Here is a 13,600-nt window from a genome sequence, read left to right as displayed (position 1 = left end):
TTTACCCCTTGTCTACGGGAATTGTAGGCGTTGAGCTGGGTCACTGACCGTTGAAACATGATGCTTTTACAACTGCGATGTAACAAAACCTAAACGGTCAGGTGTCTGGGGGTCCGAATGAACGTCTATTGAAGGCAGCCCAGGGCTGTAGGCAGGTAGTACGTTCTGATAGTTGGTCTCTACTTCCAGGTAAATGCGGTACTGTTGATTCAGGTTGTATCCCATCTGGTAATCAGATAGTATTAAGCGGGTGGTGTTGAAGGAGGCTTAGGTTTAGGTGGAACTCACTCCTCATTCATCTCCTACCTAGGTGGAGGTTGTGGAAGTTCTATCGATATATACTTTTGGCATGGGAGGAGTTAAGGTGGGTACGGGCTACCCTGGGCTCATCACCTATCCCTGCCCGATTTAATGGGTACTAGGTGCTGGTAGGTGAAGGATCTGAAATAGCAGCGCACGTCCATCTTATGAAATGACTGGGAGAAGCCTATCATTGATGCCAACTGTTTAAACTCGACTGGCAAAGCTTGGACACAAATCGATGGTTGGTGAAACTGCATTTGTTGCATGGATGCGCCATTAGAGAGGGACATGACGTCTGCCGAATGCTTCGAGAAGGGCCGCCGTGCTGCCTGCACTTTAAGGTTGCCGACAGGGACGCCCCTCGAGATTATTAAGCCCCGCGGCATTGGCGTTCACAGGTTTGGAAGTTGGAAGATCAGTTAGGTGAGTAGCAAAGGCATTCTGCAGCACAGCTGGACCTGATTCCTCTTGATCCTCTTAACCCACGAGAGCTACCTAGCTGCACACACGCACATTTTGGAACATCTCTTCTTAAATTTCGAAGTAAGTGCAGGTACTCCCCTCTCAAGGCTGTGCGCAACGCATCGTGACGTCGAGGAGCGAAGCCCCTCTCAATTCCAATATTTGTGATAATCATTTTCTTGGCTGTCAACCTGACATTTGTACACCACGCTGATGATGAGATGTCAATGCTAAGTTGAATTGCAGGTTCCACCATGTCTGCCAAGACCATCATTGTCACCGGCGCCTCTCGCGGTAAGTATTTAAGTATTCCAAACTTCATCTTCAGACTTGCGACTGACCCTCCCATAGGCATCGGTCTTGCAATTGCCAAGTACCTTCTCTCTGCCCCTCAGGCTCACAATGTGGTGGTCGTGGCCCGCAGTGTTGAGCCTCTTCAGAAGTTGAAGGATCAGTATAGCAAGCAAGTGGAAGTCGTCAATGGCGACCTTGCTGATTTCTCACTCGCTCAAAAGGCCGTCGATGCTGCAATCACCACCTTCGGCCAGCTGGACGGCATGGTCTTGAACCACGGCATTCTTGGCCAGGTCGGCAAGATTGCTTCAGCCGATGTCGAACAGTGGAAGAAGGACTTTGATGTCAACTTCTTCAGCCTGGTTGCTTTCGTACGTCAATGCCACTTGAGCCTCGCCAACAGGACCAGACGACTGACAGATTGATCCGCAGACCAAAGCTGCGCTCCCGGCTCTTCGCAAGTCCAAAGGAAAGATCATCTTCACCTCTTCGGGTGCCGCTGTGTCCGGCTATCGTGGCTGGGGTCTCTACGGAGCCTCGAAGGCTGCCATGAACCACTTTGCCCTGAGCCTTGGAAGCGAAGAACCCGATGTGGTCTCCGTGGCCATTCGTCCCGGCATGGTTGACACCGAGATGCAGCGTGAGCTTAGGGAAGATCACGTCTCAAACCTGGATGCCGAGATGCACTCCAAGTTCTTCGGCGCCCACAAGAACGGCAAGCTTGTCAAGCCAGAGCAACCGGGTCATGTCATGGCCAAGCTTGTGCTTGATGCCTCTCCTGAGCTGAGTGGTCAATTCCTCTCGTATGTCTCGCTGCAGATCTACGTTACATTTGCTTGGCAGATACTGATACAAATTTTACAGGTGGAACGATCAAGAACTCGAGAAATTTCAGAAATAGATGTGCAAACTTGGCATTTGCTCATCATAGATTTATTAAACTGTGTTCTAGTCACTGTACAGCAATTAGTATTGCATGCCACGAATTTTCATGAGTGTGTGGTCCGAGAACAGTTTTAGATGTAATCAGCCGAAAGATGAAAAGCATTACATTTTATAAGCATCAGGCGCAGGGCACCTTCATACTTAGCATGGAATGTAAAATGTTCATCATACAAAAAGGAGGGTGTGGGTGAAAATTTTTGTGATTGTAGTATTCGTACCTAGGGTGTATCGAAAAATTCGTTCAAGCGAGACGACCATTGCGATGTATCACGAATGACTGAAGCCTAGCCGCTATTGTGTAGAATCCTGTTGATCTCGAGGAAAGTCAGCAATGTTTTCCATTTGAGACAATCGTTTGTGAAAAAAGCAATGATTTGGAGCAAGATCAGTTCGTCCGTTTGGCTAGGACAGTGTAATCACCACGGTTTTGTATGATAGGGGCGACAACGATGTTCATCATGATGGTGCAATAAATTGAAAGGAATCTCTTTTCCGCAAGGCATCTTACCATTAGTAGTTTGCTCCGGGAGAATTTTCACATCAGAGTATTCTCCCGGAAAGGCTCTCAGTCCAAGCTGAAAGAGATGAAAGATGGTGTGAGAAGAGAGCGTCTGGGAAGCAAAAAAAAATTGAAGATAAATGTGAGCAGAGGCGGTGAGAAAACTGCCGGCAGGAAAATATGGGTCCCTGGTCGCGCGCCTCGGCGAGCTTTTAATGCTCCAGCCGCCCCACGTTAGATTCCAAAGAAAAAAGAGTCGCGTCTGCTACTACTAAATTACTTGGTTGTCGAGGACTTTGCCGGTCGCTTGCCTTGCGCACTCAGCATCTCGACTCGATATCATCATGTCTGATCGAGAATTCAACTGTAAGTGCTCTAAGGTTGTCTTGATATATACAAGCACTTCTTATCTAACCGGTCGCTTCTTGAAAATAGCAAATGACGACCTGTCGCTGCCAAAAGGTATACTAAACCCGCTTCAACCTCCGCTCCGGAGTTAACTCCAAACCCTTGTCGCTCGAATCGCATCAACATAACGCACTCGGAATCGGCCACGTTCGCAGTTCGTCATGTTTTAGTCATCGACCAATTCTTGCTGACAGTGCTTGATTATAGCGACGGTCCAAAAAATTATTACCGAGATCCTTCCTCCCAGCATGGGCCAAACGTTCTCTAAGGATGCGCGCGATCTACTGATGGAATGTTGTGTCGAATTCATCACTCTCATTTCTTCTGAGGCAAATGACATTAGCGAGAAGGAGGCGAAGAAGACTATTGCCTGTGAACATGTGGAGAAGGCGCTTCGCGACCTTGGCTTCGCGGACTACATCCCCGATGTGCTTGCAGTAGCGGAAGAGCATCGTGAACAACTCAAGGTTCGATCAGCAAAAGACATTGTTTACTACACGTAAGTGGTTCCCAATGCTAACTGACCTCACTTAGTCACGGGAGAAAAAGCAAAGCAAGATGGAGCAAAGTGGTCTATCCGAAGAAGAGCTCCTCCGGCAACAACAAGAGCTATTCCGGTCTGCAACAGAAAAGTACAATGCAGGCCCTGAATGAAATCTCATGGAAGATAATGAATGGGCTCTTGCTGGTCATAGAGAATATGAACGGATGAATGGCGTTGTCTGGGTTGGTCTATTCGGGATACTTTGAAATCTCACAGGTTCGGCGTTGTTAGGGTGATCACGACTCTTTTGTTTCTCTCTCTTGGTCCTAATGAAACTGATATCAAGCGCATACATTTCAAAGCTGTAGCTGATGGCTACGAAATGTCATTCTTCCTACGGATTGTTGAATCTTTTGAATAACGGTCTAGTATCCTGAACTGTTGTAAAGTTGGTGCCAATGGCTAGCCCAGAAAGATTCGGGATTAGTGATCAAGTTAACTTGAAGCACAGCATAGTTCGTTCCGGGTAGGATAATGGTAGCCAGTAGGGGGTTGTTAAGGGATATTTGCGCTGTTTTCAGATCGATACCATATTTATCAATCACTACTTTTACTCTTCCACATGACAGTCAGTTTGCCTGTCCCTTAATCGTCATAGTTCAAATGGGGGTATAGTAGTGACGGATGTCAAGCCTGAACAGTTAGGCCGTCAAGCTACCGGAGCCGCACTTCCCGTAGTTACGCACTTCCCGGTCAACTTGCACGTGTTCTAGTTCTCACCTCATAATTAAGGCGACCACATACTCACATCACGTGACTGTTCTACCACCACTTCCACGCTAAACCATGTCGGGTAAGCGGCGCAGGAAGATGCCGAAAAGGGCGGCCAAGAGGGTCCCTCTACGTACTCCAAGTTCAGAGGAGCCAGACACGACGCCTTCAAAGACCATTCCGAGGAAGGGTCGTTTGGTCTGCGCGCGATCATATCCAAACCGCAACCCCAAAAACATGCCACCCTTCAAGGATGAGCATATTATGGTATGTTGTAACTGCATCGTACGCCTCTCAGAAGAGAATCAGCCTATATTGACAAGCAATCTTCATTTCAGCTGATTGCGCCAGGTTCGCACATGACCCTGGCGCAACTCGGTCTTCCCGAAAGCTTCACGCCCGCGCGTTTTCGATTTCCCACGCGTATGTTTCCGGCCCAGAAGAAGGGCGAGTTTGAGCCTTATCGTATTCGCGAACGTCATCACACCGTCAAACCGAGCAATGGTCATCGCGCGCCCGAGGATGGACCTGCAAAATCAGACACGGAGATGAAAGATGCCGCGCCTGCAGCTGAAGGCACTGCCGCCATTAAGAGCGAAACCTCCAAGACTGCAGAGGACTCGACCGACGCGACAGCTGATGGTGTCGAGAAGACTGAAGTGCAGGAGACATTATACGAAGAGGATGTCGCGTCCGACGAAGGCGCTGTCTGCCCTATTCAAGATGGTCGCATTGTCGATTGGCCCTGTTTCTTTGCTCTGCTTACGCACATCTACAATGCTTTAAGCCCGCCATTCCACACTCCTATTCTACTTGTCTCGCAACCTGTGTGGACTGCTCGTGACAAAGAGATCATCACCCAATTCTTCTTTGAGAAGTTCAAGACTCCTGGCTTTAACATCATGGACTCCGCGCTTGCTACATGCTACGGCTATGGTGTGCAGACTGCCACCGTCATCGACGTTGGAAAGACGAAGGTGGATGTCACTGCTGTCACGGATTGCGTTGTGAACCCCTATGGCCGTGGTATTGCTCTGAAGGGATGCGGTGGTGATGCTATGACCGACCGACTGGTCGAGCTCCTGGCCCCCAGAGGCTTTACGCGCGAGATGTGTGAGCAGCTGAAACGAAGCAACATTGCCGAAATCTTAGCGCCCGGGACGCCTTTGCCTGGTGCTGCTGTAACAGCTCATCAGGGTCCCAACCCTGCAGCGGCCGCCTCGACCGGTGGATCAGGTGCCACAGACGCCGTTCCCCGGGGCCCGGGAGAGAACACGCAGACTGGCACCGAGAATGGACCCGATGACGACGAAGGTGTCTTGGACGTTGCTGCTATCGTGAGCGGTAATACTACAGAGTATTTGGCCAAGATTGAGAAGGAGAAGACTGGCAAGAAGGGTGGCGTAGAATCTAAGCAGAAGAACGCCCCCAATCACCAGAAAGAGAAAGCAAGCTTTCAATACGAAGAATTCAGCCCTCTCGAGGATGATGGCACACCTGTTGCTGGGCCTCGCCGATACATTCGTCATGCCAGAGAGATCGAGGTTGGAGCGGAGCGCTTCCTTCTCGCAACCCCTTTGCAAGGTGCTAGCCGTCTGTCTTTTGGCATTCTGGAAGATATTGCCTACCAAATTTATTACACCATTCAATCCGTACCTGATGCTACCAGGAGAAGTGAGCTCTGGGACTCCCTTATCATCGTCGGATGTGGTAGTCGAGTTCGAGGTACGCAGATCGGATTTCCTCAGTGTCCTTGATCGGATGAAATGCTAACATGCCGCTCGTGTCTAGGTTTCGCGCAGGCTCTTCTCGGTGTCATTACACAAAAATACCTTCTCTCTCCATCCGCAACTATCTTCACATCTGAAATTCCCTCCGCCTTCTCCACGCCTCTCCCCACCGGTGGCACCAACACCCCGGCACCCATGGGCCAACAAGCCAGTCCAATGTATCTCCCAGCTGCCCATGGCGTGAACCCTCTGCTCGTCGCTGCCACCCATAATAATCCGGGCATGGCTGCCGTTACCCCAGGAACCCCAGCCATGGACACAAGCATGTCCCTCCATCGCTCAAGTGGACACTCGCAGACTCCGACTTCAGTCAAGTGCCTACGCCTTCCTGATTACTTCCCCGACTTCAAGCATGACGGAAATCGCAACGCTCCTGGCGCCAGCCAGGGGCCCAGTGGTACACAGGGTGGCCATGGTGCCGAGGAGGCCACTTTCTTGGGCGCCCAGATGGGCGCCAAGGTCTGCTATGTGCTTGATCAGGGCCTGTCCAAAAGTTTCATGACCCGTGTCGAGTACAACGAGAGTGGCCCCTCAGCCATTCATGACTTCGGGTTGTGAGATGGACATGATATACATGAGCGCAGTTCACTTCATGTGCTCTGCTACGAAGCGTTCTTTTTGTCATTTTATTTCTTCTCTCCAAAGTCTCTTTGACCGGCCCTCGCCTGATGTTGCCAATTTGGAAGAACACAATGTTTTGTTTAGTGTGATTTGAGGGGCTTTCTCATGTATGAGCAACTGTTGTCTACATAATACGTGTTTATCCTCATGTTGACAAAAGCTGGTTTAGTTTATAGGCTAGGAGCTTTGGAGTTCGGGGTCTTCTCATATTATTATTGAGGTGGTCGACCCGACTTTGCTTGCTTGGTGAAGTGATTTATTAGCGCGATCTTATTGTTTCAATGCATCGGCGCAACCATTACTTCGAAACGGGTTCTCTTAGACTATACAGCTCACTATAAGCCTTCTCTTGCAATTTGAATAGTGCTCGTGGAACTTAGTAGTCTGCAGTCTACACTCTACATGATCATAGGCCCCACCCCGGACAACATCCACGTGCTCACCGTCTTTATCTCCACGTGACATAGAGATAACGATCGTGACGCCACCGGCTTTTTTGGCAGAGCATCTTTCTGAATGTGATTCGATCATCTCTTTGCTCTTGCTATTCATCTCCGTTACTAAAGGCACCCGACTCAAGAACATTTCATTTCCACTGTGCTATATTTAACATCTTCTCAGGATGGGGCGCGCAGAGGCTGGTAGGCATTCAACGATCGCAAACACAGAAGTTCTTCGCTAACAGTGGACTAGGCAGTACAAAGGCCATTTCAAATCAGATCAAGAGCAAAGGTATAGCCTACTTCCTTGCAACTGAATGCTCGCCATATATCAGAGAGGCTTCTGCGCTTAGACTGAGCAATGGACTAACGCATTCTTTCCTTCAGGGCTCGGCAGGTTAAGATGGTATTGTCAAGCTTGGTATGCGCTTCGAGCTTCTCCACTGTGATATTGCCAGATTGACAATACTAGATTGGCTAATGTTGCGATCAACAGTGAGCGACAAATGCGAGATGAAAATGGCTTCAAGTGCGTGTTATTGGAGGCCCTGCGCTACCATGAAGCATGACACATGCTAACCCCCATACGACAGGTGCCACGTTCAAAGCGAAGCGCATGTTCGACAAATGCTTCTCATCGGCGAAGACCCCAAGAAACACATCAAACAATTCTCGAACGAATTCATGAAGAACTTTATCGATCTCCTCAAGACCAGTACGTCCCCTGTTTTCGGGCCAATCAAAACGGTGGTACAAATCTAACAGAACGAATAGCGCACGGAGAAAAGCAGGTCAATGCAAACCACTTCTACCAGCAAGTTATTGCCGACAAAACACACATCCACATGAACGCTACAGAATGGAAGTCGCTATCGGCCTTTGTCGCGCATCTCGGCAGGAATGGAATTTGTCGGGTTGAGGACACGGAAAAGGGCCTGTTCATCTCGTGGATCGACAAGAGTCCGGAGACATTGCGCCGGAGAGAGGCGATCATGAAGAAGGAAAGACAGGACAAAGGAGATGAGGAACGTGAGCAGCGTCTCATTCAAGAGCAGGTTGAGCGAGCGCAGCGCAACTTGCAACAACAGCAAAAGGAGGAAAATGCAGAAGAGAGGTTGTTGCAGCGCGAACAAGGCGAGAAGGTCAAATTGAACTTCGGTTTCAGCGCCAGCGCGAAGTCAAAACCGGACGCCGAAACTGCATCACTCCAGGAGCCTGCGACTGCGATCGCAACTACAGAAGCCTCTTCTGATGGCAAAGATTCTTCACCTGACACAGGCAAAGATTCGACGATTCCAGCTACTGCACCAGGTCCTGCGAAGATATCCATGTCATTTGGTGGTGCTCAGAAACCGAAAAATGTCTTTGCTTCTGTACCGAAGAAGAACGCTCTGGCAGGCAAGAAAGGTCCTGTGATGGCTCAACCAAGGAAAATGACAGAGCAGGAAAGGATTATGAAAGCAGAGATGGAAGCTGCAGAGCGCAAGCGTAGTCGGCCTGATTCTGTTTTCAATTCGAAACGGCCAAAACTTGTTTGAATGTGTTCTGGTGATTGATGAGAGGAGGTTGCCTTCCAGTTCTGAGTCTCTTGCGCTTTATACCCCCTTAAAGAAGTTGCATTTGCGCGTTTCATCAGAAAGAAAACAGTCGGGCCTCAGTAAAATTCAAAGCTCAAGCTAGGACCACTACAAGTCTTGTCAAAATATACACATCCTTGGCCTGGTTCACGGGTGCGACATGCCTATTGAACATTAGGAGAGTCTACTCGAGTCAAATGCCCGCAAATAGATAGAATGCTTGACCAGGAGATGGACAGCCCTTGCCACTGAGGTACAGTATGGTCCCCAGGCCAATACTCAAAACAGTAAGGCACATGAGTCCGACACAACCTCTAAAACAAGCCATCCCGCGAGAATTGAACATGGTAACATTCATGTCTATCCGGCGATAGCACTGACGCGGAGAACAATAATCACCCAGCCTTTTCTACTCGGGACTCGAGCTCTTTCATCTTACCAGAGTCCGAGCCGGGTATTCCTCAGCTATTGTTCGCTGTGGCACGATCTCGGCGTTAACGCCAAAGGGCCATCAATCTGCATCATGGTCCACATATGCAGCTTCAGCCTGATGCAATCGAGCGTCCTCACTGCCCAGAAGAGTCTGATCTCGGCCCTTCGGCCTGTCGGCTTACCGGCCTACAGCGAGCGACCGAAGGCGACCAAAGGGAAAGCTTTCAAAATTCCTGCCTCACATGAAGATTGTCCCCGCACTGACACCTCCGTTCGAATGACGAGGCGGGTCAAATGCAGCGACCCGATCGACGGGGAATATGAGTTTGGGTCTGACAGGACGGTATCAACGCAGCTATTTAAGTGCAGCCCAGCCGTACGCCAACTGGGTTCACCTTCAGTTGCAAATTCGATCCTGCCTTACTGGGACAGAGCGGTTCTCTTACCACACTTGACTTTTACACAGAGGAGAGATGTTCATCGACAATATACAGGCGACTGTGCTCGCCTGCCTCGCTCTTTATGTGACGGTGAGTCTAAGATTCTTTGCCGAGCGGGAAATACCCAATGGTAACTGTGGCTAATGTCACTCAAATGACAGCATTTCATATACAGAAAGGTCACTGGACCATTGGCCCAGATTCCCGGACCTGAAATCTCCAAGTGGACTGAAGCTGTGTATGTTTACTACTGGCTACGAGGCGAGATACCGTTCTACGTTCACCGGCTTCACGAACAATACGGTCAGTTTGTCTCTCGTGACGTGAGGCGCCGATGCTAATGAGAATTTGGAATAGGACCTATCGTGCGAACTAGTCCGGGCCAAGTCGACATTTGCGATCTCGACGCCGTCAAAGATATCCACAAGATAAACAGCCGATTTCTTAAATCTGAGTGGTATCGCAAACTCGTCGCTGGTGGTCATGAAACGATGTTCTCGACCTTAGATCGACAATTCCACGCGGAGCGACGTAGATTGCTCGCAATGCCCATCTCGGAATCATCGCTCAGCAAGATGGAGCCTATTGTTCTTGCACGAGTACAGACTGCAATCGACAGGATGGAGGAAGAGATGAGACTCGGCGGGGTGGCTGATGTCTTCAAGTGGTGGTTGTTCATGGCCACCGATATCATCGGCGAACTTAGCTTTGGAGAATCGTTTCGAATGCTGGAGGCCAAGGAGGTAACTAGATCCTTCGAGGAGGCTTGACTTGCAGCGTCGAAGTGAGACGGAACTCACACTGATCTATGCAGAAAACGCAATACAGCATCGACCTTGAAAACCTATCACGGGTCCAGGCCGTCCGGATCGCCTTCCCATTCCTCGTCAGCATCGGCAAATATGTTCCCTTCCCGGCCTTCAAAGCAGCTGGAGAAGCAGCAAAGAGAATCGGACAATACTCATACCAATCCATTGAGCGTTACAAACGTATTCTGGCCGAAAACCCTGAAAATCCAAAACCAACCCTTTTCACAAAAATGTTCGAGGAGAAAAGCGGTCTCACCCACGAACAAATCCGACACGAAGCCCAAGCCTACATCATCGCAGGTAGCGACACCACCGCTGTAACACTCACCTACCTGATTTACTCCGTTTGTCGCAGTGAGGGAATCCGGAAGAAACTCGTCGAAGAAGTCTCCCTTGTCTCTGAACCTTTAACCAGTCAAAAATTGCGTGAGCTGCCGTACCTTAATCAGGTTATTGAGGAGACACTACGTCTCCACCCAGCCGTGTCCATGGCCCTCCCTCGGACCGTGCCACCGGAGGGATATACTTTCGACGGCTACTTTATTCCAGGAGGAACCGGCATTGGGACTCAGGCTTACAGTGTGCATCGCGATCCGATCATCTTCCCAGACCCACTTGAGTTCAAGCCAGAAAGATGGCAGAGCCCAAGTAGGGAGATGAAAGATGCGTCGCTGGCGTTTGGTGGAGGTTCGAGAGGTAAGTTGCCTCACGGACGATTGTATGAGGTTTGCATGACTAAATCTCATTATAGTTTGCATCGGGATTCATTTGGCGCATATGGAAATGCGTCTGGGCACTGCTCTTTTCTTCCGCAAATTTCCCAGTGCACAAGTCTCGGCTCGAGAGGGAATGTCGGAGAATGATATGGATATGGAAGCGTTCTTTTTGATGGCCCCGAGGGGACATCGATGCTTGATCGAGGCGTGAGACAGATCCGTCGAGCCGGGAGCCAAGAATCGATAAGAAAGCGATGATTTGAGCATCAGATGAATAAGGAGTTCGTATCATGTTGGCTGTCTTCGACGTGAAATGCTAGACGCCTCAAAGTCAATACATCATTACAAAAAAGGGAACACATCAATTGATTGCATGCCTTGAGGTCATTCGATAATTTCAATAACCAGATTCCTGCCCAGTTCGTCGGAGTGACCAGCATCCATGATCCTGCACGGATCAATGTCGGGACCCTTTACTCATGTTCTAGCATATCCGAGCCATATCTGTAACACAGCATGGAAGAAGTTCTAGATTCTCAGAACCAAATATCTGGGTCCATTCAAAAAACGACTAACATGAGCCCCCTTCTGTCTCGTCTCAAATATCCGACAAGGTCGCCATACCAGACCTCACTCTTAAAGAACATCCAAAGTCTCAACAGTATCCAGCGTCGCAAACTTGCGATAACTCCTCGCCATTTGATCCCGCCAGTCATCACCAAGCTGCCCACCAATAAGGAGATCAATTTCCCGCAATATCTCATTACTCACATCGTTCCAAACCTCCCCACCACAATCGTCCTCCAGCCATGCTAACGGCGCAATATCAAAGCGGTGCCCGGCCCATTTACCCCGGTTGACATTCTTGTACACGCCTAACTTCTCTGGTTCCGAGGACCAACAGATCCGCGCTATCAGAATCTCAGAAAATCCCAAGATTTCCATCTGCGGCCCGTGGATGAATTCTTGCTTTAATGCGATGACCTCGCCGCGGACGTATTCGCAGGTGGACAGGTTTCGTAGGATCCATTCCTGGTCTTGGGGATAGAAGGCGAGGATCTCAGGTTTCAGACCCGTGAGAATTTCTGTACGATGAGCAGAGCCCATAGGGTGGTGGGCTTCGTAGTCGAGAAACCATTCTTGTAGTCTCTGGGAAAGTGCAGGACCGCTGTTCTTCGCGTAGTTGGACCATGGGGTTGGTGGATGCGAGATTTGCTCGTTGGGCGTTGGAGTCGGGACTGCGTTGAGCACATTCGGTGGAAGATCCCTTGGGTCAGTCTTTTCACTAACGCAGACAATTGGCTCGCCTGCCCATGGCGCAAGGGACTTCATGATATGCGTCTCAATGTGCAAGAGACCAACGGCCCAGAAGTACCTATTTGCAAGACTGAATCGCAAGACATCTTCCACGTCTTGAAGATTTGCGAAGATCAGGTGGTGGATAGTAGACTGCAAATGAAGAATGGTTTTAGGTCCCTCTAGACTCGCAGCATTCGTATCATGAATCTCGATTCTGGCAGCTTTACTTGAGTGGTTCTGCGACAGATCGTTGACTCGTGTTCGTTTCGCACACACGAAATCGTCGTCCTCGTTGTCTTCGACATTTTCGCCCGGCAATAGCCCGTCATATCGCTGTCTGAGATGATAGTCTTAATATACACACAAGGTACATGATGTTATGGATATACGAACCGATAAGTGCACAATGGAACGGCCAAAAGAGAAACTAGACCGGCGGCACTGCTCGAAAGCAATGCATCCATCAACTCGCCTATCATCCCTGTCGTCTCCTGACGAGCGGGCGCAATGACCTGCCAAAGTTGAGGCATTTGGATACTGGATGACTGGAGAGATGTTGAATCATTGAATTTGGCACAAGTCACGTATGAGTGCGTGGTCTGGACCTTGGGCCCGGTCAACGTCAGCAATACGTACAATGCTCGGGCGTGATCCAAGCCAAGTTCTCAGCTAATAGCTCGGCTTCAAGCATCAACTGCCGAAACCACAGAGCCGAGACGGCGCAATGGCCCATGAGAAAAACACCCAGACAGCATGGCACAATGCTCACTTTCTTCACGAAAACATGTCCGCCGATCCGTAGTACCTGATCGTGGCTAATACGGCTGGTTGTGGCCACACTTGAGTCAATGTGCAAGTAGTTTCATCTGCGAACACCTCTTCGTGGTGCGGGTATTCGCTTCCAGAAATCACGACTTCACTACGCCTTTTCCAAGATTCAGACGAGATCCAAGAAAGGGACGATTCATACTACCATGTCATTGCCGAGCAAAACCACTGGCTCGCCACGTCAGATAGCCAAGATATCGAGGCACTGGGCTGTCTCTTCTAAATGATCGGTCGTTCTTGGGCTGCTAGCCACTATGTCTTCATCGGTGGAAGCCAGAAGCTGGTCATTCTGTTGTGCGACGAAACCTATGGGTCGAGAGGGATGTCATCGCTGGATTGTGTCGTAAGATGGAGACGAACAGAGCGGTGCGGGAAAACGAAGTGAGGGCCTTTGGGTCACATGCTGAACGATTACGCAATTTTACTTGAGACAGCTGTCGTGGCAGAGCATGTGAGAATACGTTCAAGTTTTGCTCAAGGAT

At 49.6% G+C, this 13,600-nt stretch overlaps 6 protein-coding genes across 6 annotated transcripts; 5 read left to right on the top strand and 1 right to left on the bottom strand.

The window, feature by feature from the left end:
• Nucleotides 1–1,019: 1,019 nt before the first annotated feature.
• Nucleotides 1,020–1,960, top strand: N7539_008992 (SDR family oxidoreductase; the record flags this gene model as incomplete). Its single annotated transcript, XM_056938587.1, has 4 exons — nt 1,020–1,059; nt 1,117–1,430; nt 1,492–1,862; nt 1,924–1,960. The coding sequence occupies 4 exons, from the start codon at nt 1,020–1,022 to the stop codon at nt 1,958–1,960; spliced, it is 762 nt and encodes a 253-aa protein (XP_056785964.1).
• Nucleotides 1,961–2,847: 887 nt separating this feature from the next.
• Nucleotides 2,848–3,565, top strand: nctB (negative cofactor 2 transcription regulator complex subunit NCB2; the record flags this gene model as incomplete). Its single annotated transcript, XM_056938586.1, has 4 exons — nt 2,848–2,869; nt 2,939–2,965; nt 3,119–3,378; nt 3,446–3,565. The coding sequence occupies 4 exons, from the start codon at nt 2,848–2,850 to the stop codon at nt 3,563–3,565; spliced, it is 429 nt and encodes a 142-aa protein (XP_056785963.1).
• A 676-nt stretch (nt 3,566–4,241) lies between these two features.
• Nucleotides 4,242–6,514, top strand: N7539_008990 (uncharacterized protein; the record flags this gene model as incomplete). The annotated part of the gene is made up of 3 exons (XM_056938585.1): nt 4,242–4,433; nt 4,505–5,891; nt 5,958–6,514. 3 exons carry the CDS (start codon nt 4,242–4,244, stop codon nt 6,512–6,514), a joined length of 2,136 nt encoding a protein of 711 aa, XP_056785962.1.
• A 685-nt stretch (nt 6,515–7,199) lies between these two features.
• N7539_008989 (putative C2H2 finger domain protein (Kin17)) lies at nt 7,200–8,555 on the top strand (the record flags this gene model as incomplete). Its single annotated transcript, XM_056938584.1, has 6 exons — nt 7,200–7,218; nt 7,271–7,309; nt 7,405–7,438; nt 7,514–7,546; nt 7,611–7,732; nt 7,792–8,555. The coding sequence occupies 6 exons, from the start codon at nt 7,200–7,202 to the stop codon at nt 8,553–8,555; spliced, it is 1,011 nt and encodes a 336-aa protein (XP_056785961.1).
• A 589-nt stretch (nt 8,556–9,144) lies between these two features.
• Nucleotides 9,145–11,202, top strand: N7539_008988 (cytochrome P450; the record flags this gene model as incomplete). The annotated part of the gene is made up of 6 exons (XM_056938583.1): nt 9,145–9,356; nt 9,493–9,556; nt 9,628–9,769; nt 9,824–10,209; nt 10,281–10,971; nt 11,027–11,202. 6 exons carry the CDS (start codon nt 9,145–9,147, stop codon nt 11,200–11,202), a joined length of 1,671 nt encoding a protein of 556 aa, XP_056785960.1.
• Nucleotides 11,203–11,627: 425 nt separating this feature from the next.
• Nucleotides 11,628–12,820, bottom strand: N7539_008987 (uncharacterized protein; the record flags this gene model as incomplete). The annotated part of the gene is made up of 2 exons (XM_056938582.1): nt 11,628–12,627; nt 12,684–12,820. The coding sequence occupies 2 exons, from the start codon at nt 12,818–12,820 to the stop codon at nt 11,628–11,630; spliced, it is 1,137 nt and encodes a 378-aa protein (XP_056785959.1).
• Nucleotides 12,821–13,600: the final 780 nt, after the last annotated feature.

This window comes from Penicillium diatomitis, assembly GCF_028827545.1.
Source record: "Penicillium diatomitis strain IBT 30728 chromosome Unknown utg000015l_segment0_segment0, whole genome shotgun sequence".
Classification (NCBI taxonomy): domain Eukaryota; kingdom Fungi; phylum Ascomycota; class Eurotiomycetes; order Eurotiales; family Aspergillaceae; genus Penicillium; species Penicillium diatomitis.
The sequence above is the reverse complement of the archived record's forward strand: the minus strand, read 5'-3'. Positions and strand labels throughout refer to the sequence as shown.